The sequence below is a fragment of the Lissotriton helveticus genome, chromosome 4_1, assembly GCF_964261635.1.
Source record: "Lissotriton helveticus chromosome 4_1, aLisHel1.1, whole genome shotgun sequence".
Taxonomy (NCBI): Eukaryota; Metazoa; Chordata; class Amphibia; order Caudata; family Salamandridae; genus Lissotriton; species Lissotriton helveticus.
In genome coordinates this window covers 1,272,151,848-1,272,177,356 of record NC_136063.1, presented here as the reverse complement: position 1 = coordinate 1,272,177,356, position 25,509 = coordinate 1,272,151,848, and the positions used below count along the sequence as shown (strand labels likewise).

At 44.5% G+C, this 25,509-nt stretch overlaps 1 protein-coding gene across 2 annotated transcripts in view; it reads left to right on the top strand.

Annotated features, from left to right (window-relative positions):
- Positions 1-25,509, top strand: part of LOC144829069 (cytosolic non-specific dipeptidase-like) — a 303,681-nt gene that overhangs the window by 263,101 nt on the left and 15,071 nt on the right. For both annotated transcript variants that reach the window (XM_078687832.1, XM_078687831.1), the window contains exon 11: positions 19,382-19,529. In XM_078687832.1, coding sequence (XP_078543958.1) covers positions 19,382-19,529 — 148 coding nt within the window. The remainder of the gene's footprint in view (positions 1-19,381; positions 19,530-25,509) is intronic.

Genomic DNA, 25,509 nt, shown 5'->3' with positions numbered 1-25,509 from the left:
GGTTCTGGACATTCGAGAGGAAGCTCCTGTTAGATCAGTTATACCAGGATCACATGGGACGATGGATCTCAGAGTTTATGAACATCAATAGGGGGACTGCCTCTGACTGTGTAGTTTGGGACGCATTTAAAGCCACGCTGCGCGGAGAAACAAAAAGCTTTGCCGGCATCGGTGGACGCATTTAAAGCCACGCTGCGCGGAGAAACAAAAAGCTTTGCCGCTCATCAGTGGAAGATCGCACAGGCGCAGAGTAAAAGTCGGCTAGAGGAGTTACGTTTGGCAGAGTTGGAGTTAAGCACTAATATCTGGTTAGGTCATGAGATCTCCCAGAGTCAGAAGGTGGTTGCCACATTAAAATCTAAATTACTGGAGTCTTTTGGCCGAGATCTTGTGGCCAAATACGTTCAATTTCGAACGTCGATGTATGAATTTGATGAAAACTCTGGTAGGGTCCTAGCCAAAAGACTTCAGCAAAAGAGTGTGGCAAATCGCATTGTTCGAGTTATGGACCAGCAGGGTTGTATTCAGGATACCCCACGGGCTGTAATGGATGTTTTTACGAAATTCTATGCTTTACTTTATACTGAGGAGTCCAGCCCTATTCAAAATCAGAAGGCTGTGGATGATTTTCTTCAGACTATACCCCGAGGATTACAACAGAACAGAATGAGGTACTCTCTGCTCCCATTACTTGGGAAGAGGTGGAAGTGGCAATTAAATCTCTGGCTAATGGTAAGGCTGCTGGTCCCGATCTCATTCACTTAGAATTTTATAAGACTGTCTCTGCGCTGCTGAGCCAGGATTTGCTTGCAGTATTTAGGGCCGCACAGGCTGATATTATCCCTGATTCTTGGTGACAGACCACGGTGGTATTATTTAAAAAGAAAGGTAAAAATGAGTTGAATCCCTCTTCATATCGGCCAATATCACTTATTAATACTGACAGTAAAATCTACTACAGGATCCTTTCTGCTAGACTTGTGCGCTTTATAGTTCCTCTGGTCTCATTACGTCAACATGGATTTATCCCCGGCAGGGATACAATCGTCCATGTCTGCCGCGTCATCGCACTCTTGGATTGGGCGCAGGCCACGGGTTCCCCCCTTGGGGTGATCCTGTTGGACGCCGAGAAGGCATTCAACAGGGTCTCCTGGGGGTTCCTGTGGTCTGTGCTGCTCTGGAAAGGGTTTTGTGCAGAGTTTATTCAGGCTCTCCAGGCATTATATATCTCCCCAGTCACGACAATCCGCGTTTCAGGCCAAGAGTCAGGGTGCTTTAACATCAGCAGCGGAACCAGACAAGGTTGCCCCTGCTATTTGCCTTGTTTATTGAGCCTTTTCACAATATAATTGAAGCTAGCCAGGATATCTCTCCAGTCAGGGTTCAGGGGGTAGAATATAAAACATTGGCTTATGCGATGACATTGCTGTCTTAACTGATGATGTTGGCTCTACCTTTTTGGCCCTACAGACTTTGGCTGCTCAATTCGGGGCAATGTCCGGATACAAGCTGAACATCACAAAAACACAAGTTATTCAGTCAGAAGGTACGCCTCCCTTTGAGGTATCTGTTGTAACAGAAGCTACTTATCTTGGGGTCCAAATCTCTTCCGTGGTCGATCAGATTCCGGATTTAAATTATCTCCCAGCCATTGATTCTCTCCATACCAAGCTGGAGATGTTAGACCATCTCCACCTGTCACTTTTTGGACGTTGTAATGTCTTGAAAACGTTAATTCTTCCAAAGTTTTTATATTTTTTTAGGTCAATTCCTCTTTTGATTCTGCAGGTAACATTGGTTAGGGTGGAGAGAATCTGTCAGCGGTTCTAATGGGTCTATCACCGGGTAAGAAGAGCCGCGAAACGGACCTGTCTCCCCAGGGAATGAGGGGGCTGGGCTGTTCCCAATCTTCTATATTATTATTGGGCTGCCATGTTACAACATTTTGGCTCACCATTGGTGGGCGATAGGGTAGATATTCCTTTAGGTATTAGCCCATCTATATATGATATTGCCCTGGGTGATGCTGCCAAGGGTGTCCTAACACGTGTGTTAGAGCTGAGCTGTTTTAAAAAAACGAAATTTAAGGTTAACTGAGCTTTGTTTTCTATCTGGCAGAAAATGTGTTCTCGTGTAGCTATCCCGAAGATTAATTTTTATACTCCGTTTAGTGCCGTGGGTGTGCTACCATCGATATTTCAGGATGGTGTCACATTTAAATGGCACTCTTTGGGCTTAAAAGATATTGGTGATCTGGGTCATGATGGCCAGCTGGCCCGTTTTTCCTTTTTAAAGGATAAGTTTCATTTGCATTCTAATAATTTTTTTCAATATCTTCAGGTTAGGAGCTTTTTGGATAGACATCACCGCAGAAATCCTATCCTATCCTGTATGATAAGATTGCTTTAGTCAAACTGGTTAAGAGAAGAGCTAGAATAGGAGCCATTTATCAATGTCTTGTGTCAGATCTCCCTGATGACTTGGATATCCACAGTGTTAAGTGGGCGGCGAAATTTGGTATTCCAACACTGGTCTTGAAACAGCCGCTTGAACTAGCCAGCTATGTTTTAGTTTCGGGTACTTTGTGCATGCAAAGCTATATGGTTATGTTCAATTTATATCATACCCCGGCCAAGATTGCTAGTTGGGGGGTGGCAAGGGTGATTCCTGTTCTAGGTGTAAATTTCATTCAGCTGATGCAATTCATATGTTTTATTCCTGCCCCAATTTGAGTATTTTTCTCGAGGACATTGAGGTTTTCATTAATCAGGTGCTCAAAATTCCGGTTAACATTTCTCCGGAGTTAATTATATTGGGGTGTGAACATTCAGGAGCTATTGAAAGAACAAGGTATGTTCGAGTATTTTTGTTTATTGCGATGGCAATGATACGGTTGCAAAACCTCACAGTGGCTAAGTCTGGAGGCTCCTACCTTCTCTCATTGGAAAGCTAGGATGTTAGCCTGGTATAATTTGGAATCTTCGGTGTATTTGTTGAGGGGGAGAAGGAGGCGCCAATTGGCATCCAAGATCTGGGCCCCTCTCGAGCAGAGATTTTTGCATTGAACCATATGTTGCTATTTTCATTTTTTTTTCTCTGCCTTTGTTTTTTTCCCTTCTTTTCTGTTTTTATCTTATCTTTTTTTTTCTTTTCTCGAGTATTAATTTAATGTTCTTTATTCTCTCCACTGATGTCAAATCTATATTTGTTTAGCAGGTCAAATTTTTGTTATCTTTTCTGATCAAGATGTATGTATTTAATAATTTGTTTCCCCAACTCGATACACTGTGTTATTGCTGTTATATTTTTTCTCTGGAAAATAATAAATAAAGTAAAAAAATAAATTTAAAAAAAGGATGCTAGCGTAGAAAATTGTGTTTTATATACTAAGTGGAAAAGGATGAGATCTAGACAAAAAGAAGTTCAGAATAGGAATGGCATGGTCAAGCCTAACCCATGTTGGGTGTGTATAACCCACACATTCCATTTGTGTGCCTCTTTGTTTGCCTTTTTGTTTGTCTCCATCAAGTCATGCCTTTTAGCCAACAGTACCCTGAATGCTATATAAAATTTAAGTCCTTGCTGTAAAATAGAAGTATAAAACAAGAAGTTCCAGAGTACAAAGTGAGACTGTTGGAAGGAGAGACACATAGGGGCAGATTATGATGTTGGATGAAAACCCTCCGCCCAACAATGTTTTGGAATCAGGACTGACCGACTCACAGTCGCCGGTTCCACCCACAGCATTACGATGCATCAGAACTGAACACTATTCGGTCAGATTCCCATTGTTTCCTATGGGAGCTTGTGTTCAACCGGCCATAACACAGGCTCCTATGGGGAAATGTGGTGTGTGTGATAAACCCTGCACCCTGTCACAGGCATCCCACTGTGCCTGCCACACAGTGCAGGGTTTTACAGGGGGATTCCATAGGTACCCCATGGGCCATCAACAGTAGGCCGCAGTGGCTAGGGGGCTCCGCTGAGGCCCCCAAAGTAATTTTTCGACAGGCTCTCTGTGTCAGACCGGAAACCGACGTCGTAATCCCCAGGACGAAAACGCTGCTCAAAGGGGTGTACTATGCGGTTCTGACCGACACGAATACTCCATGAGTCAGTCGGAACAAATTCGGAATGACTTAATAGTTTACCCTCTGACTGCGAACATTGTAATCGGGCAGTCGGAATGTAAACTGACCGAGTCGGTCAGAAGGGCTGCGGCGCAGTCGAGGAGATTCCGACTATTGGGAGGAGGATTTCTGCCAGACTTCATAATGAGCCCCTAAGTGTGGTGCAATATGACAGCTAGGACTCTGTATTTCTTAATATTGTATATCTCCACTATTTATCCAGTAAGTACAAAAATGAAACAAAGCAAAAAAAGAGTAGAACAACAACTTACTTCTTAAACGAGACAGCTTCTCAGCTTACCCTTCTTTGCTCCTATTCAATTAGATCAACTACTCTTCGAGGTAAATGTAGGTTTTCCTCTAGTGCAGTTTCAGATTTTTTCCCCACACACACACAAACACACACCATAACACTTAACCTTTCTTCCAATCCATCATTCTGCAGTACAGTTGACTGAGAGGAGCTTGGTCCTACGTGAAGTTGGAGAACGGATTTGAAAAAAAGTTGTTCTAAAAAGAGTTGTCTAAAGAAAAAATGTGTGTTACTATTACTATATTTTGATTAGAATGTGGGACTCCAGCCAGTGTTTTATAATTGTCAAGAGGAGAAGAATTTCTGATCACATTATAATAGTCCTTTGGAGGTAAACAATAAATGGGGCCAGTGCTTAACATACAATAGAATAAGTGCGGGCCCGAAGTTTTGCTCAGAAGCCTGTGACTAGCACCATTGAATGTTTGCATACTGCATACCAAAGCTGCACAGTCTTGAGTCCACCTCATGCCTTTTTCCTACCCCACACACTCCATGCACCTTTGTCTCACTCTTTCAGGTTCATGCTTTCTCCCTTTGTCACTGTTTTTCTCTATTTCTCATCCGGCAACTTTCAGCTTGTGTGTTTTTCCTTCTGTTGTTCGGGGTCAAACTCTGCTGAAAAGTTCAAATAAGTCCTGGTGGGCCTCACCTGCAACCCAGGCCGGTCTTTAGCATGGCCTAGGCCTAGGGCGCCAATATTCTGAGGGGTGCATTGAGCTGTGTGCATTAAGGTAATGCCAAAAACAGGACCCCGTTATCTTGCTCCTGACTTGATCGTGTAACTGTATGCTTGTTTCGGTCTAATTTGCCAGTCTAAAGAGATTTTAATCCTTCCTTATCATACAATGGACAATGTTTTTAACACCCCATTGTCTCCTTCGTTGTCCTCCTTTCACCGTCTTTAACCCTGCTGTCATACACCAACAGCCCCATAATAAGCATTTAGGTCAGCCGGGGGAGGGACGGAGATGTTTGTGTTCAGGGGCCCATCACTGCTTAGCCAGGGACTGACCAGTGAACTCAAAAGGGACCCCCTGCTGCCTCATTTAATTTGCTAGCATCAGCATGGGCGCCACATATATCTCCGCCCAGAGTGCTATCTTAGCAAAAGCCGGCTCTGCCTGAAACCACTGTCGCAAATTAAGCACTTATTGGGGCGAAGTTAAGGTCTCAAAACGTATTCCTGGCAGAGCTTAGAGTACTACAGAAATATATAAAATTTTATTTGACTAGTGAGCCTGAAGAGTCTTTTGTAGGTGGTCTACTGCAGAAATGTGGTGTGATGCCCTGTGGAGATGCTTTTCAATTGTAGAATGATACCATTTGATGATGGATATCAGCTGCTTTGCTTAAATCTAAAATTCAGTCTTACTTTCCCAGTGGACCCACACTGAATTACAAATGTTAAATAAAACAAATGTAAAGTAGAATCTAGGTTGTTTAAACACAAGAACCAGAACATAAAACAACCTATTCCCAATTCCAAAAATGGAACAACTAAGGCTATTTGAGCCAGAAAGATCGGAAACATCCACAAGATTTCTAAAACTCTGGCCAGTAGATGATGCACCAAACCTTCTAAAGCCTTGATTATAAATGCCTCGATGGATTTGTGTTTATTTTTCACACCTTATGGGATCCAATACCTCAGGGTTAGGAATTCATCAATTGGGACAATTGGTCACAATTATTATTAAAAATGGGGCAAAGCATGCAGATTCTGAGGGTGTTTTCACCACAATCCACATGCCCCAGTACATACCTTGCCTTATTTTTCCCCGTTACATTTTAGGCAAGGTTGACATGCTGAAATTCAAAGGAGGAAATCTATTGGTGGCAAACTTTATCGCACAACTTTTAATTGCCACACCGGTGTAAATAGATATTTTTATATGGACCACAATTTAGGAAGCACTTCTAATGAGGGTCTCAGTAGAGAATCTTTCAACTGCCCACATGAAATAGCCAGTTATGGATCCATGATAAACCATAAGGCAGGAGTTCCCAATGAGTGCTGGACAGATTGCCTTGTGAAAACATATTAGATGGTATAAACCATCATATCAAAGATGTAGCATATAAAGAGAGATGCAGGCTTTTGATGTTTCTTCAACCAGTATTGAACTAGGTTGCAATGTACTGACCATTCTTAAACTGAATTGCTAAGCCTTGAATGTAGTGCTTAAGGGGACATGTCAATGTGTTTGCTTGTGTTGTGAAGGAGAAAATCATTACATGTATCCGGGGGAGTGGATCTCTGCTGTCTTGAACTGAGGTTGGAAACTCTCTTCCAGAAAAACAAGCTTTCAGTTGGCTGCAGCACCTACTTTTCAGCTTAAAACAAACTAAATTCCAGCAAAGACTGATGAAAAAATTGGTGTAAGTGATCTTTTGTTTGGAGGCACAAAACCAGTAGGCCCTGTGTGAAACAGGTGTCTATCCAAGGCATGGGAAAAAGACAGCAGTGGGATATATTATTTGTAGGGAGCTGGCTCTTTATATAGTGCACCAAAACGAGTTACACTGTGTAGGGAGTACAGGCGACCCTTGTTGGTTTACAAAGGCACAAGTACCAAACCCAAATGCTCTCTTTTGTGGTACTGTGAGCGAGCAGTTTAGGCTTGTCAGAGAGTAGTGCTAATCATTTGTTGTACTCACAGAGGCAATAAATGAGACACACACTCAAGAATAAACCCAAGACCAATTTAGAAAAAGAACACGTAACTTCTTTATCAAGTAAATACTTTTCGAGATATTGATTTTCACAGAAAAGTTAAATATTCACTAAAATGCTTTTGAAATTTTTTTCCCGAAACGATCAGGTATACTTGGCGTCCGAAACGCGTCTGTTGCACGAGTTGTTTGTGGGCAGAGAAATCAAACTTTGCCGCTTTACCCCTGGAGTGCGCTTCACATTTCCTGAAAGAAAGAAATGGTTTTTGAGCTTTAATATATATATATATATTCACTGAAAAAACCATAGGTTATAGACCATATATAGTTAGGAATTAGCATTTAAAAAACCTTTTTTTACTCACAAAAACCATTGAAATTCCATATATAGTTAGTTAGTTGCACTAACTATATATCGCGCACCCGCAATCCACTGCTGATCATGTCACATATTACATCATTCATGACATGGTCAGTGACATCACTGATGACATCACTGATGACATCTCAAATGACATCACTGATGACATCTCAAATGACATCACTGATGACTTCACTGATGACATCTCATTTGACATTACTGATCACATCACTGATGACATCATTCATGTGATAATACGATGAACCTCTTCAGACTCTAATATAACCTTAGATACACTCAGTGTAAACAGACACTCACAGACTGTCACTCATCCATGGAGTTACTCACACACCTAGTCAGTCATGCAAAGAATCAATCACACCTCCATTTCCTCAACTATACAGTTATACACACCTTACTTATTCAAACATATACTAACACATATTTACTCTCTTATACAATCTCTGATACAAGTTCACAATGATCCATACAGCCACTCACACATTCACTGGCTCTTATGCACAGTTATTTATATATGTCAACTCTCACATGTACTGTGTTTTACATATGTACTTACTTTGACATGTAGCACTGAGATATCCATTCACTCACCAATACACTCATGCACACAGTCAACCGCCCATACAGCTGTTTCCACATGCACTTTTGAACCCATATATCTAGTGAATCAACTGCTCACACATCTTTACACAGAGTCATACACCCCCCAGCCACCCACACACACACTCAGTCTCCCATACAAATACTTTGGCAACCAATCAATAACCCATATAGTTACTCATATAGCTACTGATCAACACATGGAGCAGTTTACAGAACAACAGACATAATGATGCACAAATTAAGACAGTTTAGTCACTAACCCATGCACTCAGTGAGACACATTTAATCACTCACTCATACAGTCAGTCATGCACCTACTAAATCCTTCATCCAGACACTTATACATCCACTCATTCTTCAATATGTAAGACATATTTTAACTTTACAGAAACATACAGTCACTGGATGTTGTCATCAGTGATGTCATGAGTGATGCCATTTGAGATGTCATCAGTGATGTCATCAGTGATGTCACTGACCATGTCATGAATGATGTAATATGTGACATGATCAGCAGTGGATAGCGGGTGCGCGATATATAGTTAGTGCAACTAACTAACTATATATGGAATTTCAATGGTTTTGTGTGAGTAAAAAAAGGTTTTTTAAATGCTAATTCCTAACTATATATGGTCTATAACCTATGGTTTTTTCAGTGAATTTTCAAGGTTTTGTAAATGCTAATTCCTAACTATATATGGTCTATAACCTATGTTTTTTTCAGTGAATTTCATTGGTTTTTTAAAAGCTAATATCTATATCTGTAAAATATATTCTTTATTACGTGACGTATCACGTAGCCACGTGAGACGCCTCATGACACGTCGCATAACCGTGACGTATCGGCTCTGCAGCGCAAACAAAACCCGTAACGTAAGCGCGCCGGAGAACGCTTACAGATATATATATCTTTTTTAACCTTAATTAGCCAAAATCCACACGTGCACATATCTTGAGGCCTTGCAAAGGCACATCAAACAAACAGTCCCTACAATTTTTCAAAGTTTTCTTGATAATCTATTCCATTTTTTTTTTTTTTTACTGTTTCCCTTGTTACGCTTACCGGGACGCTTACCGGGACGCTACCCGGTACGCGAACCGGACGCTCCAAAAACACAAGATGGCGGACTCCCGTTACGCTGCCGGTTAGCTGCCCGGTTCGCGTACCGGGAAGCGCCTCTACCACGAAAAATCGCAATTATTTTTTTTTTGCCCCGCGGGGGACTTTAATATCCCCCTCATCAATCCTAGGGGGTCAGGAGGGGTTTACCTTGCCCCCTTTCCTTCATTTCCCCCTTCGTTTTTCACCACATCTTGTCTCTCGAACCTACCGAGAAACAAGATGGCGGCCGCTCCGGACTGTTTACAATGTTGACAGCTACGCTGCCGGTTAGCTGCCCGGTTAGCTGCCCGGTGAGCTGCCCGGTTCGCGTACCGGGACGCGCCTCTACTGCGAAAAAAATTTTTTTTTTATTTTTTCCCCCGCGGGGCACTTTAATATCCCCCTCATCAATCCTAGGGGGTCAGGAGGGGTCTACCTTGCCCCCTTTCCTTCATTCTCCCCTTAGTTTTTCACCACATCTTGTCTCTCGATCCTACCGAGAGACAAGATGGCGGCTGCTCCGGACTGTTTAGAATGTTGACAGACACCGGAGAGCCAATCAGCTTCGCTTCGCGAAGTTCCGTTACGCGTCAGGTACGCGAACCGGGGCGCTGCCCGGAGCGCGCTTACAGATATATATCTTTTTTTGAACGTTAATTTCTCAAAATCCACTGGAGCACATATCTTGAGACCTAGCAAAGGCACATCGGGCTAACAGTCCCTACAATTTTGCCAAGTTTCGTGCAAATCCATTCAGCCGTTCGGGCTAAAAGTGAGGCCAACCGCCCTATGGAAATTAACATGGGAAAAACACGTTTTGGGACCCCCCTTTTTTCTCAGCCCCCCCTTGACGAACCCCCCCCAAATTTTCAGTGGCTGCTCAGAAACAAAATGTTCCATATTCCTGAAAAATTCAGCCAGTTCCGTCCACAAACGCCAAAGTTATTAGACATAGAATTTTCAAAAATCCCATAGAGAAAAAATCCTAACTATATATACCTACTGGCGACCGCCAGTAGGTAATATATATATATATACTTGTGGTCTGAGATACGTAGGCAGTACCAAGAATCCCGTCTATATGCGAATCTTACAACACATTCGTGCCATCATCAATTGTGACCCGGCATATCCGGTAGCCAGACACTTTAAGCTCAGTCACAATAAAGATGTCAATTGTCTTTCCTATTTTGTGATTGACATGGCCCCGGTACAAAAAAGAGGCGGAGATAGAGATAAAGTACTAAGACAACTGGAGACCAGATATATCCTCAATCTTAATAGTAAACATCCTAATGGTCTCAATGATAGGGAGGATATGCATACCTTTCTATAAATTTGTACTTATCTCATCACTGCGCACATGATCTGTCCGAATACACTAGTATGGAATATTGGCTATAATAGCAAGAACTGTAATTTAGTTGTAAATAGGTCGTATCATACATCGAATTTTTTACCTTCTTTGCATTGTGTGTGTTTTTCTAACTTTTTCATACTCTTTTAATAACTTTTTTTAATGAACATTAAATACATTTGCACTATCTTCACTCAGTATTTCACACACTAATGGGTATTTGCGAAACATGGATAATAAACTAGATAGTTGGCCATTTCCGGGAACGGAATGGATCCTTAATCTATTAGAATGATCAAAGCACTAGCACTTTCGCCGACTTGAGACAGCATTAACACACATAACATCATATGCAGGATCTAACATGGATCATTAGTGAGGCAGCTTTATTCAGCATTATGGAATACGCATTCTTGCAAGAAAACCATTCATGGTATTAATTAAGAGCGGTATTTGTACATTTAACCTGGCATGAATTTTGCACATGTAATATAATATTCATTTTATGACTTTTTACATGAGGTTGTATTTACAGAATTTTAGCTTATTTATATGTTATTTATTTAGTGCATATAACATGCTATTTAAAAATGATTCGTTCTGAGACAGCTAATCCATTATCACACAACTTCACGCATTTAAGCGGAAATAATGTATAGATGTTGTTGCAAAATATAAACAAAAATATGTTTATCATGTTTGTTACTAAGCTGGCGTGCTAGATACCCAGTTAACTTCAGCACTTAACATTCATAGTATGTTTTCACTGTCCATCACTAGGTCACGTGGTGAAATCACAAATGAGAAAAAAGAGTGTGTGCATTATTTAAAGTGTCCACTACTGCATGTCCGCTATGTGATCAAGGGCAGTTCCTGCCCGAAACGCGTCGTGCCTATCCTGACCTGAGATGGATAATAAACTTCCTCTGTAAACACTCGATGAGCTGCGTGGTGGTCCGTGACTTTTCTGTGGTCAGAACCGTTTTCAGCAGAAATTGACCCATATATATATATATATATATATATATATATATATATATATATATATATATATATATATACACATATATATATCAAAAGCAATTTTTCCTCCGTTCCGTGCAAAAAACAAAGGACAATAGCGGGGCTCCAAACTGACTTTAATAAGAAGAAAAGGGCATAACGCGTTTCAGTGACAGCCTTCGTCAGATGTCTTCTTCCTTGTTACTTAGGGCATCATTAGGATGGCGGGTGGACTTTGTCCACCTGCCATCCTTTCGTAGAATGGGACCGCCCGCCATTGGTGCGGGGGTCCCGTTGGTGACATTAGGATGCACCCGCCACACTGGCGGGCGCATCCTGCATTCTTGACATTGCGGCGGGCGATGCTATCTGCACCACCTGCCGCAATGCCAAGAAGGCATGTCGTGCAGTTCCATGCTTAACGTGGCAGGCACCGTGCGTGCCTGCCATGTTGTGCATGGAACTGCAGGCCCCATGTGCACCCCCCAACCCCCCAGAATCCCTGGGGGCCCGCTATGGGCCCCCAATTAAAAAAAACGCATGCCTCGGAAAGGCATGTCCCTGCTGATATGCGAATATAGATGGCGGTGTCTCACAGACACCATGTTAACAGCTTGTCTGCCCGGCGGAAATCCAGCGGGCGGTCTTTCCGTCCGCCGAGGTCCCCCCAGCCATGGTAATGTGGCGGGGGGATATTTCAATGCGGGCGGTAGTTTTTAGCGGGTGGATCGCCACCGCCATACGGGCGGTGGCGATCCACCCGCTATCCTAATGACCCCCTTTGTCTCTTCAATCAGTCTCTTAAATAGGCACCTCCTTCCATGTGGTGAGGCGCGCACCTGGACCACGTAGCAGGACGGAAATTTGAATGACAAAACCTACCTCCCCCACAATGCAGTATGTCAGTAGCACAGTGCCTCAAAGAATGTTAAATACGCTTGTAGTACCAGGGACAGGACTTGGAATTTAATTAAAAAGTCATTGTGTCCCCTACTTTCAGCTCACCTATCCCTCCGGTTGAATATGCCTGTTCAGTGACTGCTTCTTTTCATCCAGTGACGGACCCGCTGATGCTGGCAGTCTCTTAACGTCCAGAGTTGGGGTTGCGAAAGGGTCCCTTGTGCGTGATACTGGAAACACGCTTATTTTCAAAAGCAATTTTTCTCCATTCCGAGCAAAAAACAAAGGACAACAGCAGGGCTCCAAAGTGACTTTAATAAGAACAAAAGGGCATAATATATTTTTTTTAAATAATTTCGGTGGAATTCGCACTGGGGTCGCGAATCCCGCCAAAATTATTTTAAAAAATGAAGCGCGGACTCCAGCGCTTCATTTTAATGAGGCACTCGGGTGGGCCAGGTCCCGGGGACTTGTCCAAAAAATAATAGCGGGGGCCCGCGGGGGGACCGCCACCCCCCAGGGCTATGCTCATTATGTGTAGGGTTAAATTATGAACAATGGTCCTTAAAAAATTATTTAGAGCAAAAAGGATAGATTTAGACCATAGTGGGTACTATACTTCACGGTGTCCAGCCGGACACATAGTTTAATCAATTGAAATGTTTTAACAGTTTGAGAGGCAAACAACAATAAAGTGGGATACAATCCTGTATCCAGTACATCAATACAAAACAAACATACAAATAGACAAAAGGAAGCTTTGAGTAAATCGAAACACCATCGACACACCAATACCAGTTACCACATACGCACTCCCTGATTTCTAGGTCTTCACACACATCCACTCATTCACCCATACAATCATTCATATATGCAGTCAGACTTCAATACATCACTAACATATGCACTCATACACCTATACAGACACTCACACACCATCACTCATCCATGGAGTTACTCACACACCTAGTAAGTCATGCAAAGAATCAATCACACTCCCATTTACCCACCTATACAGTTACACAGGCACCACCTCACTTATTCATACATATACTAATGCATACTTACTCTCTCATATAATCACTGCCACAAGTACACACTCATCTATACAGCCACTCTCACAATCACTGACGCTCATGCATAGTCATTTATATACTCCAACTCTCACATACACTGCCTTTTACATATGTAGTTACTTGGACATGTACCACTGCGACAACCATTCACTCACCAACACACCCATACACACACTCATCCACCCATACAGCTGTTACCACATGCACTCTTGAACCCGTACACCCAGTGATTCAACCACTCACACAGTGCACAGAGTCACACACCTCCCACCCACCCCCACACACACTCAGTCTCCCATACAAATACTCAGGCAACCAATCAATAACCCATACAGACACTCATGAAGCAACTGCCCATCCCATGCAGCAGCTTATACAACAACAGACAGACTGATACATATATTCACAGAGTTTAGTCACTAACCCATGCATTCAGTAAGACACTTTAATTACTCACTTTTACAGTCAGTCATGCACCTATTAAATCCTCCATCCAGACACTTATATACCCACTCATTCTTCAATACACCTTGGCATATATAGAAAACATATTTAACCTTTAAACACACACACAGTCACTGGATGATGTCATCAGTGATGTTATTTGAGATGTCATCAGTGATGTCACTGACCATGACCATACCATGAGCAAGACCTATTGTTGGTTGAAACGCGTTGGTGGTGGTTACATGCACAGAATAAATCCTTGAAAAAATATACCCTGTTGAAGTGCGGTGTTTTCCTTGGTCCAAGGAACCTTTGGTGTGAGATATATATGTGTATATATATATATATATATATATATATATATATATATATATATATATATATATATATATATATATATATATATATATACCAACAAACCTCCAATTGAACCAAAAGGAGCACGCCAAACCAGATTGCGGGGGTAACTTGCACTTTAATTTGTCAAGAAAACAGCCTTTCAAAGTTCTTCCTGACGCGTTTCAGCCGCTCATGCAGCCTTGTTCACAGGTGAGCTGACATCCTTGTTTCTGTGGCGAGTCACATGGTTTTATACGCCAGCCTCAAACTACACAGGTTTGATTGTAGTTTGAAAGTTCATACAAATCCCAGGATTTGCCCCCTGCGCTTGACCGTCCGTATAAGAGGTCCGTTGCTCCCTGCGGACGCATTTGTTGGGATTTACTGAAAAGGAGTTGGACCCGCCTGCAGTGTTCCAAGTAAAAAAAAGGCACGAAGGATTTCAGCCAGAAAATCTTGGATTACACGAAGGGCATTGGGAAAGGTGAGGCACACGAGTGCTTCACATTTGGATTTCGGGACTGTTCCAAGCACTCCTGTTGAAATGGAAATACGAGTTTAACAGCCAAATTATATTTTTGAGCATGAAAATACACCATGTACGTGACTCAAGAGCTTTATTAAACTGCTTTTTTGCGCCTGCTGAAAGTGAATATATTATGAAAATGCACAGCAGTTAGAATGCCATTATCACAGACTTTTGCTTATGTGGTGCATCCTGGGATTTGTATGAACTTTCAAACTACAATCAAACCTGTGTAGTTTGAGGCTGGCGTATAAAACCATGTGACTCGCCACAGAAACAAGGATGTCAGCTCACCTGTGAACAAGGCTGCATGAGCGGCTGAAACGCGTCAGGAAGAACTTTGAAAGGCTGTTTTCTTGACAAATTAAAGTGCAAGTTACCCCCGCAATCTGGTTTGGCGTGCTCCTTTTGGTTCAATTGGAGGTTTGTTGGTGCATTTGGGAGGTTGTCCGCCCCCTGCGCTTGACCGTCCGTATAAGAGGTCCGTTGCTCCCTGCGGACGCATTTGTTGGGATTTACTGAAAAGGAGTTGGACCCGCCTGCAGTGTTCCAAGTAAAAAAAAGGCACAAAGGATTTCAGCCAGAAAATCTTGGATTACACTAAGGGCATTGGGAAAGGTGAGGCACACGAGTGCTTCACATTTGGATTTCGGGACTGTTCCAAGCACTCCTGTTGAAATGGAAATACGAGTTTAACAGCCAAATTATATTTTTGAGCATGAAAATACACCATGTAAGTGACTCAAGAGCTTTATTAAACTGCTTTTTTGCGCCTGCTGAAAGTGAATATATTATGGAAATGCACAGCAGTTAGAATGCCATTATCACGAGACTTTTGCTTATGTGGTGCATCCTGGGATTTGTATGAACTTTCAAACTACAATCAAACCTGTGTAGTTTGAGGCTGGCGTATAAAACCATGTGACTCGCCACAGAAACAAGGATGTCAGCTCACCTGTGAACAAGGCTGCATGAGCGGCTGAAACGCGTCAGGAAGAACTTTGAAAGGCTGTTTTCTTGACAAATTAAAGTGCAAGTTACCCCCGCAATCTGGTTTGGCGTGCTCCTTTTGGTTCAATTGGAGGTTTGTTGGTGCATTTGGGAGGTTGTCCGCCCCCTGCGCTTGACCGCCTGTATAAGAGGTCCGTTGCTCCCTGCGGACGCATTTGTTAGGATTTACTGAAAAGGAGTTGGACCCGCCTGCAGTGTTCCAAGTAAAAAAAGGCACGAAGGATTTCAGCCAGAAAATCTTGGATTACATGAAGGGCATTGGGAAAGGTGAGGCACACGAGTGCTTCACATTTGGATTTCGGGACTGTTCCAAGCACTCCTGTTGAAATGGAAATACGAGTTTAACAGCCAAATTATATTTTTGAGCATGAAAATACACCATGTAAGTGACTCAAGAGCTTTATTAAACTGCTTTTTTGCGCCTGCTGAAAGTGAATATATTATGGAAATGCACAGCAGTTAGAATGCCATTATCACAAGACTTTTGCTTATGTGGTGCATCCTGGGATTTGTATGAACTTTCAAACTACAATCAAACCTGTGTAGTTTGAGGCTGGCGTATAAAACCATGTGACTCGCCACAGAAACAAGGATGTCAGCTCACCTGTGAACAAGGCTGCATGAGCGGCTGAAACGCGTCAGGAAGAACTTTGAAAGGCTGTTTTCTTGACAAATTAAAGTGCAAGTTACCCCCGCAATCTAGTTTGGCGTGCTCCTTTTGGTTCAATTGGAGGTTTGTTGGTGCATTTGGGAGGTTGTCCGCCCCCTGCGCTTGACCGCCCGTATAAGAGGTCCGTTGCTCCCTGCGGACGCATTTGTTGGGATATATATATATATATATATATATATATATATATATACATACATATATATACATACATCAAAGGCACTCACCTTCGGCTTGGGCTTTAACGCTGGAGCAGGCCTTTAATGGCCGGTATAACATGCTACGGTGGACTATAAGGCTATATTAGGACATTAGAATGTTGAGCGCTCCATTGAACACACTGGAAGGGTGTCAGGGCCAATATTGGTTGGTATAGGTCTGCAGTTCCAACAGTCCAATGTTTGTCTTTCTATTTTTTACTGTTAAATTTAGAACAGTCTACCCTCAGCGGGTGGAATGCTTGAATTTCCCGATAGCCTTTCGGACTCGGTCTATACCAGTTGTTATAGGCCCTCATCCTCACTTTAAGGGCCTTTAAGATCAGGCCTATAAATCCTGTCCAGGGACTTTAACAACTAATATAGCTCTCAGCAGCGGATCCTAAGACTATATTAGAACATTGAAATGTTGGGAGCGCCATTGAAAACAATGGAGTGCTCCTGGCTTCTTATAGCAGGTAGAAGCCCAGAACTCCAACATTCCAATGATTGTCATTCACAGCTGTTAATGTAAACTAACTCCTCACGGAGCCCAAGGGGGTTTGCCCCTCTAATGCTAGTAATCTCCAGGCTGGACTATGGAATTATAACCCTTTTGGGCCTTCCAAATCTAAGCTGCCTCCCCTTAGGGCCTCCCTTAACTCAGCTGCTAGGTTCATTACCGGATTCAAACGCTACAACCACATCACACCAGATGTGAAATCTCTAAACTGGCTCCCTCTCGAGGCAAGAATGAAACTAAAAATTGCCTGCATGACACAAAAAGCCTTACACTCCAACACCCTAAGGTACATTCCACAAAAACTGGAACTATCTGGCTGAGCTAGATCCTCAAACAGTACTTCATCCTTACTACTGAAGCCACAGAAATTTAGGAAGAAAACGTACAATCAGGCCTTCTCTTGCGCTGCCCCAAGAATATGGGATTCCATACTTTCTGAAATCTGATTTAATCCTTCACTGGTGTCTTTCAAAAAACAAGTGAAATTGTTATTAATGAACAAATACCTGCTCTAGGGCACAGGACCTATACTCATCGACTTTGACAATTCACACTGACTATATTTACGATTTGTTGCTCTGCATCATAGCTTGTTATGTCTCTTTATGTGGGATTAGAGGGAATTTTTCACCCCACCCTCCTACCACTACTTCATATACAGTTATTTTGACTGTTATCATTGCTTATCATTGTCTGCTTTGCTTGTTTTCTCTCACCCTGTTTATGAGTAAAGCGCTCTGATACCTTAGTAGGTCATGCTTGCTCTATATAAAACTCTAAATACCTGATTATGATGCCGTTCAGAAGGCCTATGAATCGGATTTGGCTTTCCCAGATCCGATTAGTAGCCCTTGTTTCTGACTGAATCGTACACAGTTCCGAATGATCAAGTATGAAGCGAAGATCTCATGCGCGTCGACTGAATCGTTTCCGGAACCCGATCCTGTCTGTACGACTTATTCATAGCCAAATCATGCCACGCAATGGAGCCGGATACCAAGCGAGGACGATGCACGATTCAGTTAGCTGCATATACATCAATATATTTTAAATAAACTTAGCTTATGACAGGGCCTACTGCTCCAGACCTCATGCTAGGAGAGCAGCGCCCTGATTGAAGGGAGCGACCTCACTCGGTGCTCCACAGCGCCCTTGTGGCATGCACTGACTCTAACCCATCAGTCTTAAGACAGTGGGGTTAGAGGTTTCAAAGTGTACATGTCTGGCTGGCCATCAGTCAAAGGGACAGGCACACTTTGAAAGGTGCATATACTTCCCACCCTCCTGCCCCGCCCCCATCCTGACGCTCGGTTCAGGTCAGGGGGATTAAAAATGAAATGGTAACGAATTCCCATTTTATTTTTCATCTCTGGGCTTCGGGGGCATTTTTAAGTGAGGCAACGCTCCTCGGCTCAAACGGAGGAGCCACCCCTGTACCACCTACCAGGGATTTATAAGAGAGGTTGATCTCTGTCAATTGGGATGCCAATTACCCATGTCACTGTTAGGGAGAGAGCACTGTCACTGGAGCCTGGTAGGCAGGCTTCAGTGCTCTGTCAGAGTCGAGAACCAGCATTTAGAAGTCCAAAGGGGGGCAAAAAGTGGGGGGACGTCTGCAAAAAAAAAACTATTTTCTTACACTGCCTTTGCCTGCCAGGCCTTCTCTCTCTGCTTCTCTCATTCTATCTATTTTCCCTCTTCTTCTCTGTTTCTCTCTATTCTCTCTCTGGTTATCTCTTTCTCTCTGTCTCTCCGACCTCTCTTTCTCCATCCTTTCTCTCTCTATCTGTAGTGCTCTCTTTCTATTTATCTCTCTGTACACACATTACAGTGTTAGCATTCGCTGTGTTGTAACAGTCAGTGCTCAAACAAGAAATTTACATAATGTCACCAGAAAACAAAAGCCCCCGATTAACTACTGTATTACTCCATAATGTAGTTTTTGAATTTCAGGATTCTCTTGTTTCGTGGAGTATCCTGAATAGTATTTTACTGATGTTTTTCTAGAAATAAATGCACATTAATTGCTGTTCATAACCTGCATCAAGATACATTCTCAGTAGTAGACAATTTTGTTTAGTGGGAAATATGTCTTGCAAAGTGTAATCTCTGTCTTTTTACTATCTGCAGCTTACGGAGTGGATGCGGACATGATCCGAACTGGAGGAACCGTTCCAATCGCTAGAACCTTTCAAGATCTGACTGGGAAGCATGTGATGCTATTAGGCATTGGAGGGGCTGATGATGCTCTCCATGGCCAAAATGAGAAAATCAGCAGGTACCAGCCAAATTAGTATGCCTTCGTTTCTCATCAGAAGGTTTATCTAGATCAGTTGTGAACAAATTGATTGTTATTTTATGTGCTGCAGCCTTTTTATGGTGCCTTAATCTATTATTTGAACAACAGATGGGGTGGGAGCTCTACTGAAAACAATGCAGTGGTTATTTTTAATTTTGAAAATGTTACACTCTTTGAGTGGAATGTTCTAATATCTTCATAGCCTTTTTGCCTCAGGCTATACCGATTGCTAAAATCCCAGTATTTGCCCAAGCCAACATGGGTTCAGGGCCTTTAACAACCGGTTTAGCCCTTGGCAGTGGGGTGTCAGGCTATACTATGACTTTAAAGTGCGTTCTTGATCTATGGATCCTTTTATGGGGTTTCAGGATAACAATTGATTGGTTGTGTATGGTTGTTGGTTAGTATCAATAATTCTACTAAAACTAAAGCAGGCACTTAAAGTCCTCCTGAGGCTTGAGCCGGGAGTGACCACCGAAACTGTATTGTTTCCTGCTGTCATTTTTAAACTGCACCTTTTTAAAATTGCTCTGTACTTTATTTGTAAAAAAGAAATACAACTTGCGTACTTTGCACACCTACCTGATTGCTCACTACTCCCGGGGTCCACATTAGTACCGCGGTGTCGCTTTACACCCAAAGAAAACACTGGAGCCGAGGAGGTAAGTTGGACACGTCTTTATTTCACTTGTATACCTCCTAACTAACTTTTCCTCCCCTCACTTCCTCTTCCTCCCACGCCCTTTCCGCCCTTGCCTGTCCTGTCACATACAGGGTCAGGCAATCACGTTATGACATCTCCCCCTTTTGTACAAAGTCTTACTGTGTCTCAGATTATCTCGATGAGGCGTTCCGGCCGTCAAGTTTGTCGTCGGGGTCTCTCAGATGGTCCTGAAGTGCTTCGGTGGTAGGTGGGAGGTTCCTGTCTCGCTGGACTGGAATGGCTACGGTCAATGCTACTGCTTTGGTGTTCAGAGTCAGTGGACGATTCCCAGGGATGGCGGTCGTTTGTCCCTTGGAAATTGCACTTCTTGAAGTGTGACACGTTTCGTGTAATTCTCTTGTGATCACCTTGTGCCGTGATCATGGTTCCTTTTCGGCGGCTGACCTTTAGAGGATGAGCAAGGTAGCGGCTATCTGCTTTTGTTCCTCGATCTCGTCGGACTACCACCCAGTCTCCTTCTCGGATATCAGTGTGTTTCGCATGCCTGCGCTGATCAGCATATGTCTTCATTTTCAGTTTCTTCTCCTGATCGATATTGGCAAGTGTTTCATGATCAATGTTCGGAGATCGAGACTGACTCGCGCTGCCTATGGTGGGCAGTCGAGTGCGTGGGACTCTTCCTAGCATGGGAGTAGCTGGACATTGGTCTGTGTTGTTATGAGGCGTGGTGCGGTAGGCTCTCAGCACTTCGTTCAGTGCTTGCTGAATGTCTCTGTGGGCCAGTTCTGCTTGTTGTATTGCTTTCTTCAACGTTCCCATAAACCTTTCCACCATGCCGTTGGCTTGAGGCCATAGTGGTGTGATCTTTTGATGTTTGAAATCAAGATGCTTTGCAAAATCAGCAAATTCATGGCCGTTGAATGGGGGCCCATTGTCCGATTTGACACGTAGGGGAATGCCCCATGCTGCAAATGTCTCGTCAAGTATTGGGATTACCGCAGTGGCTTTGGTGGAAGGTATGAGGTGTGCAAAGGGGAAACGGGAGTATTCGTCCATAATGACAATGATGTACTGACTTGATTTCAGGGGTCCAAAGAAATCTACAGCAACTTGTTGCCACACTCCTTCAGGCAGTTCCGACATCTGTAGAGGAGCTGGGGGCTCGTCTCGACTTACCAATTGGCATGATATGCAGTCCTTGAGAGTGGCCTCCACCATTTGATCTAGTGTCGGGAACCAGACACGTTCCCGTAACGCCTTCTTGGTGGCACTTATCCCTCGGTGGCCTTCATGGGCGAGATTGATGACCCCTTGTCTCAGTCTTTGGGGTATGACGATCCTCCCCCCTCTCAGAATTAGACCTTCACTGCTGATGGAGAGTTCGTCCTGCACATGTTTAAATGAAATGAGCTCACGAGATTGTGGACTTTGATCATCCGGTACATGGCGCCATGAGTTGTTGTGAATGCGTTCCGACACAGCCTGAAGGGTTGGGTCTTGGACGGATGCTTCCTGAATGGCTGCCAGCGGGACAGTGGGGGGACATGCCGCATCGATGACAAAGTGTAGGTATTCTTCTGCAACAGATGACGGAGCAGCAGCCGTGGCTATAGGGTGACGAGACATATAGTCGGCAGGATTCTCCGATTTCCCAGGCTTGTGGACAATGGTGTAAATGTAGTCCTGAAGACGGAGACCCCATCGCTCGATGCGGGGAGGCATCTTGGCCTTAGGGTTGCCGAAAATGGTGATGAGGGCTTGGTGGTCCGTGACGATAGTGAAATGTTTGCCATAGACAAAGAGGTGGAAGTGCTCACACGCCCAGACCACAGCCAGGCTTTCCTTCTCTGGTTGAGAGTACCGGGTCTCGGTATCAGTGAGGCTGCGACTGGCGTACGCGATGATGTGGCGCTGGTCGGAGTCCTCCGTGTATTGGGCAAGAATGGCACCAAGCCCGACCGGGCTGGCGTCCACGGTGAGTTCCGTACGTTGTTTGGCATCAAAGTAGGCTAGGTTGATCGCGGAACTGACAGCTTTCTTGATCTTTTGAAAGGAGCGATGGCATGCATCCGTCTATTCGAATGGCTGACCTTGGCGGGTGAGTTATCGCAGAGGGTGGCTGAGTGTGGCAAAGTCCTGAATGTAACGGGCGCAGTAGCTCGCCATGCCTAGGAAAGAGCGAAGGTCGCTCACATCTTGTGGGATTGGTGTGTCTGCAAGGGCTGAGACTTTTTCCAGATCTGGAGTCATGCCATCTTTAGAGAATATGTGACCATAGAATTTCAGGTTCGATTTGTGGAATTCACATTTGGCAGCGTTCAGGGTTAGGTTTGCACTGAGTAGGGCATGGCAAACTCTATCAAGGGCAGTGTCATGTTCAGTTTGGTCTTTGCCATACACCAGTAGGTCGTCACTGTAGTTGAAGGTGTTTGGTATTCCTTGGATCACACGCCTGATTGTTTCCTGTAAGATTTCGGCGGCAGATGATATGCCAAAGTTTAGGCGTTTGTAGCGAAATAGGCCTTGGTGTGTTGTAAATGTGGTGATGTAACGAGATCTTTCATGAAGTTCAAGCTGGTGGTAGCCCTTATTGAGATCCAGCTTTGAGAACATGGTGGCTCCATTGAGACGGGCAATCATGTCACTGATGTGTGGGCCAGGGTGACGTTCTCGCTCGATGGCTACGTTGGCTGCACGCATGTCCACACATAGGCGCACTTTGTTGTTCTGTCCCTTTTTGGGAACGACCACCACAGGTGATATCCACGGAGTAGGGCCGGACGTGCGTTCAATGATGTCAGTCCTGAGTAGTTCTTGCAGTTCATCGTCGACTGCTTGTTGCAGATGGAATGGTACTTTCCGATGGTGTTGTGCTACGGGCATTACTCGTTCATCTATGTGTAGTTTGACCTTGAAGTGGTTTAACTTTCCAAGTCCTTTAAAGAGGTTGGGGAACTTCGCAACGATGTCTGGAGTGTCTTCGGTCATGTAGAGAAGTTCTACCAGTCTGAGCCGTTCCGCCGTTGGCAAACTGAGTAGGCAGTCAGCTACGTCTGGACCTTCTACAACATGGATGTATGCTGGAATTGCTCGGTCCCTGTATGATAGGGTGGTGTGAAATCGGCCGAGGCATGGCAATGGTTTCCGGGACATCCACGTGAATATTCTCACCGCGGCCGGTTCCAGTGCGGGACGTGGCTTCATGCTTTGATGTTCTAAGGCACAGATGTAGTTTAGTGAGGCACCTGAGTCAAGTACGAATTTTGCTGGGTGGTTTCCAATTCGGATGTCGAGTTTCGGATATTTCCTCAAACGATCTGGATCTGAGACCATGCATATGTATTCGTCACTGTCTTGGGACACTGGTGTGTGAGTCACGGAGTCGCTGGATGTTGACCTCGATCGGCGTGACTGACGTGATCTGAGGGAGTGATCACTGGATCGGGAGGAGCTGGTCGAGCGTCTTTCCCGTTCTCTGACTGCCCGTGCATGATGATGTGTCGAGGATCGGGGCCGCGATGATCTTCGTCTTGAGCGCGATGATCTCTGTCTCGACGACCTGGTCTGGCAGACAATTTTGAAGTGGTTGTCTCTGCCACAGCGGTGGCATCGCTGTCCCATGGCTGGGCATTGGCCCGAGTGAGGGGAATCTTGTCCACATCTGTAACGGGTCGATGCAGGCTTGTTGGATTTAGACTGTCGTGCTTCCCGTGATCTATGGCCTATTCCAGATCTTCGAGATGAAGCGTGATATGTTGACTTGTTTGATTTCCGCCGATCGTACTGGTGTTTCTGATCCTTGTGGGCTTGAAGCCTGAATGCTTGTTCCGTCTTGTCTGGTTTACTTGTCTCCATTTTCTTGGCGTGGTCTTCCGCCTGATCGTTTATGCGTGTCATTTCTTCAATTTCTTCTAATGAATAGCGCTTCTTCAGTAAGCGCCGTCGTAATGATTCAGATTGACATCCTGCAATTATGCGGAGCCGTAGGGCATCCTCAGTGTTGAAGTCGTCAAAGCTGCAGTGTCGGGCTAGCCGTCGTATGCGCAGTATGAAGTCGCACATTCGTTCCTCTTTCTCCTGCGCGGCTAGATTGAATGTATACCGTTCGTAGTCAAGGTTGTACTTGGGTAAGAATTGCCGGTCTAGAGTTCCCTTGACGTCATCGTATGAGGCTGTGGCTGCGTCAGGCAGCTCTTTGATGATTTGGGCAATATCTTTCCCCACTAGGTTTCGTAGGGCAATTAGCTTCTGCTTGGGGTCTTGTACTTGCGACCCAGTCATGTAGTCTTCAAAGTCCTCGGACCAGCTTTTCCACTTGGGGCCCATGCTGCTGCCGGAGGTGAGTTCTAGAGGCTCAGGTGGCCTGAGATATGACAGTCCCATGATTGCTGGGGGCCCTTGAGCCATCACTGTGGGATTATTTGGTAGGGCTGGAGTTGCTGGCGACCCCCCTGTGTCACTGGAAGAGCTGGGTTGTACAGACATTCCTTTGTATGGATGCTTGTTGCACTTATTTTCAGTTGCCTGACTTCAAGATGGCCGACACAGAGGGTGTGCATTCAAGTCTATGGGCGATGCCTGACTTTAAGATGGCCGCCGTTTGTGACACGTGGCTCTGGTTGTGTGAGGCGAGTTTAATTGTAGGAGCGTGCTGCAGGGTGCTCGCTGGTAGTTTTAGGGAAACTACTGTGCTGGGGGCTGTCGCTTAACTTCAGGGACTCACCCTGTCCATTTGTGGCCGCAGCGTCTCTCGCGCTCTCCTCCTTGTGGCTGCAGCGTCTTTCGCGCCCTTTTCTTTCTACCGGGTGGCCACAGCGTCTTTCGCGCTCTTTCCCGGTCACAGCCGCAGGGTTGTTAGGTATCAGGGTCGCTTTCCCTGGAGGACGGCTTCTCCCTTTGGCGCCGTTTTGATAGCAACCGGGCAGCGGGTGAGCGCGTCTTCGTCTGCTCACTCACCGCTCCGACGTGGGCTGCAGGCTCGGGGTGTTCGGCTGCTCGCGGGCAGCAGGGTGCTGGAGCGACGTGGGATTTAGTCTTGGGATCCCACCCTCGTCGCCATTGTCGCTTTACACCCAAAGAAAACACTGGAGCCGAGGAGGTAAGTTGGACACGTCTTTATTTCACGTGTATACCTCCTAACTAACTTTTCCTCCCCTCACTTCCTCTTCCTCCCACGCCCTTTCCGCCCTTGCCTGTCCTGTCACATACAGGGTCAGGCAATCACGTTATGACACGCGGGACCACCATCTTGGGAGAACTCAGGGTAGCGGGTTAGTCTTTGCCCCCTTGAGCCCG